At 33.7% G+C, this 2,893-nt stretch overlaps 1 protein-coding gene across 1 annotated transcript; it reads right to left on the bottom strand.

Annotated features, from left to right (window-relative positions):
* Positions 1-1,948: 1,948 nt before the first annotated feature.
* Positions 1,949-2,887, bottom strand: LOC100964495 (olfactory receptor 52A1). The gene has a single exon (XM_003780982.1). It carries the CDS (start codon positions 2,885-2,887, stop codon positions 1,949-1,951), a length of 939 nt encoding a protein of 312 aa, XP_003781030.1.
* Between the last annotated feature and the right edge of the window lie 6 nt (positions 2,888-2,893).

Below are 2,893 nucleotides of genomic sequence, written 5' to 3' on the forward strand. Positions count from 1 at the left end.
AAAAAAAAAATATGTAAATGTCACCACTTATTACCTTACACGCTATCAATTGGTGTAAAACCAAAACCCCTCTTAATTACATTTCACTGTGTTTGGTGCTCATTGTAAGGAGAATCATATTTTCACCCATCACACCATCAAAGGTTGTAAATATCGATAATAAGCAGGGGTATTAAGAATTCAAGAAAATATGTTATTTTAGTCATTGGTGAACTTGATGCAGTCACATGAGAAGTTAATTTTGGAGCTTCTGGAAATGGTATTTGTTACATGACATATTATTCTCTTTCAAATAATCTTATGTTCAAAATATGTTTCCAATAATTTTCCTGGTCCAAGTGGATGATAGGGTGGATAGCCCTGGCAATCCTCTTAGCTTTGTAATAACCTGTATTTTTTCTATATTTCATTTGTAGGATTCAGTTTGAATATAATTTTGAAATCTGAAGACTACAGTAATTGAGTAATTTGAAGTCTGGGCTAGATATTTCATGAAATATTTATAATCATAGACAGTGCAAATATTTAGTAATTTCACACCATGTCTCTATGTTGTTCTATTTCTCCATGTATTTTCATGATGGCGATCAGAAGGAACAAATAACTGATTTTAAAACTTTTAAAAATAATATTAGAACTATAGTGGTCCACTGAAAATGCCTTCTTCCTATTTTAGAATAGCACACTAAGTAAGTATGATTTTCACAGAAGAAAAATTGCAATCAATTTGATTATAGAGAAATTCTAACTTTCAGGTTCATATTATAAAATTTTTTCAGTAGAAAAAAATAAGTTTCATGGCTTTAATTAGTAGACCTGAATTATATAAAAATTACACAATTCTATTATTATTATCACTATTAACATATTTTTCATTTAATCAATAATATTTCTGTGGGCATATCTTTCTCTCTTGTTATATGAATACAGATGTAAGATTCTTAAATTTGTCTCTTTGCCCACAAAGCCTAAGCTAATTATTTTTTAGCCCTTTATATAAAAGTTTGCTGAACTTTGGCTAGAGTATTAAGAAATAACTTCTAATGTTATTTTAGTATTGATAGTTAGGACTCCATATTATTAAATAAAATTAAAAAATGGTAATCTAACACAGTTAGCTATAATAAATATTAATACCTGAAACAGCCAAAGATAGCCTCTGTATCTATGACATAATCATTTTCAATAGCCATAGATATCTGATAAAGCCTAGGAAAAACTAATGAGATTTAACCACTGTGTCAAATTTATTATCATATCACTATTCTCTAGCCTGATACCTGTAAGTTTTCAATGACACTTGATAAATTAATATAGAAGTAAGTGGTGGAGATAGAAGAAAAATTATCGATTCTATAAAATGCAAGACTAGATTCTCATAAATTTTGTATCTGTAATTCTCTGAATGACCCTGAAAATATATTTAAATTTTTAGACTTTATTTTCTCATGAGATCCAAAAAGGGGTTTTGAGGGATAAGAGCACAGTTAAGATGTACTTACTCTTATTCTATTCAAATGAATAGAACATTAAAGAAAAACAGAGTCAATGTGTTTTTATTGAGTACCTGGACACTTTAAAAGAGTGAGTCTTAGGCACATTTAAATGCAGAGATTATTACATAATTCATAAATTCTCCTAGAGAAAGACTATTAGAAGACATCAATGGGACCAAAACATAAAACAGAAATTTAATGTTCAACTCACACACATATATATACATATTTTTTACAATGTTACTCTTTTTATATTTCTCACTTTCAGTACTCAGATAGGATCCATACACCAATGATTGATACTTTTCATGGGCTATGGTGATGTGAAACTTTGCATCCTGTTGGCAATCAATTAAATGGAAAACTCAAGCATTTCAAATAATGTGTATTTTTTGTTTTATTTTGAAGGGTTGCAAAAAATAACAGCATAAAGGTGTTAATGAAGGTTGATTTTATGAACAGAACATTTTCATCACATGAATGCGAATCTGCTTAGTCTTCACACCATAGACAAGTGGATTGAGAAATGGAGGGACCAGTAAGTAAATGCTAGAAAAAAGAATGTGGATATAAGGGGGGATGTGAGAACCAAACCTGTGTGTAAAGAAGGAGAAGAAGGCCAGGAGGTAAAACTGAAGGAAGACACAAATGTGCGCAATGCAGGTATTGAATGCCTTCAACCGAGCTTCCTTCTGGGGTAAATGGAAAACTGTGGTAAATATCTGGATATAGGACAATGTAATGAATGTGAGGTCAAAGCCCGCGACAGTGAAGGCCACAAACAAACCATATATTTTGTTGATTCGAACATTTCCTGCAGCTAGTTTCACAATGGCCATATGCTCACAGTAAGAGTGGGATATAACAGTCGTGTGATAAAATTGAAACCGACACTTTATCAGTACCAAGCATGGGGCTACAAGAATGGCAGCTCTGAGTATGACTGTAGCACCTATTTGGGAGACAAGCTGGTGGGTGAAGATGGTGGCATGTCTCAGTGGATAACAAATGGCCACAAAACGGTCCAGGGCCATGGCCAGGAGGATGCCTGACTCTGTACACTGAAGTGTGTGGATGAACCACATTTGGAGCAAGCAGGAATCAAAGTAGATTTCAGGCATATTAAACCAAAAGATTCCAAGCATCTTAGGCATAATGCTGCTAGTGAGTGCAATATCTGTGGCTCCTAGCATGCCTAAGAAAATGTACATGGGCTCATGCAGACTACGCTCTGATCTGATAACCATCAGAAGCACGGCATTTCCAACCACAGCAATGAGAAACATGGCACAGAATGGAATCCCAATCCAGCGCTGCACAGATTCTAGGCCTGGGATCCCTATTAGTGTCAGCACAGAAGGCATGTAGATTGTTATGTTGGAAACAGACATAGTGTC

This window comes from Otolemur garnettii, unplaced genomic scaffold (genome assembly GCF_000181295.1).
Source record: "Otolemur garnettii isolate 467f Iridium unplaced genomic scaffold, OtoGar3 scaffold00001, whole genome shotgun sequence".
Classification (NCBI taxonomy): domain Eukaryota; kingdom Metazoa; phylum Chordata; class Mammalia; order Primates; family Galagidae; genus Otolemur; species Otolemur garnettii.

Excerpts from the sequence above, each read along its gene's own strand:
- LOC100964495 (XM_003780982.1), bottom strand. The coding sequence starts at position 2,887 with ATGTCTGTTTCCAACATAACAATCTACATGCCTTCTGTGCTGACACTA.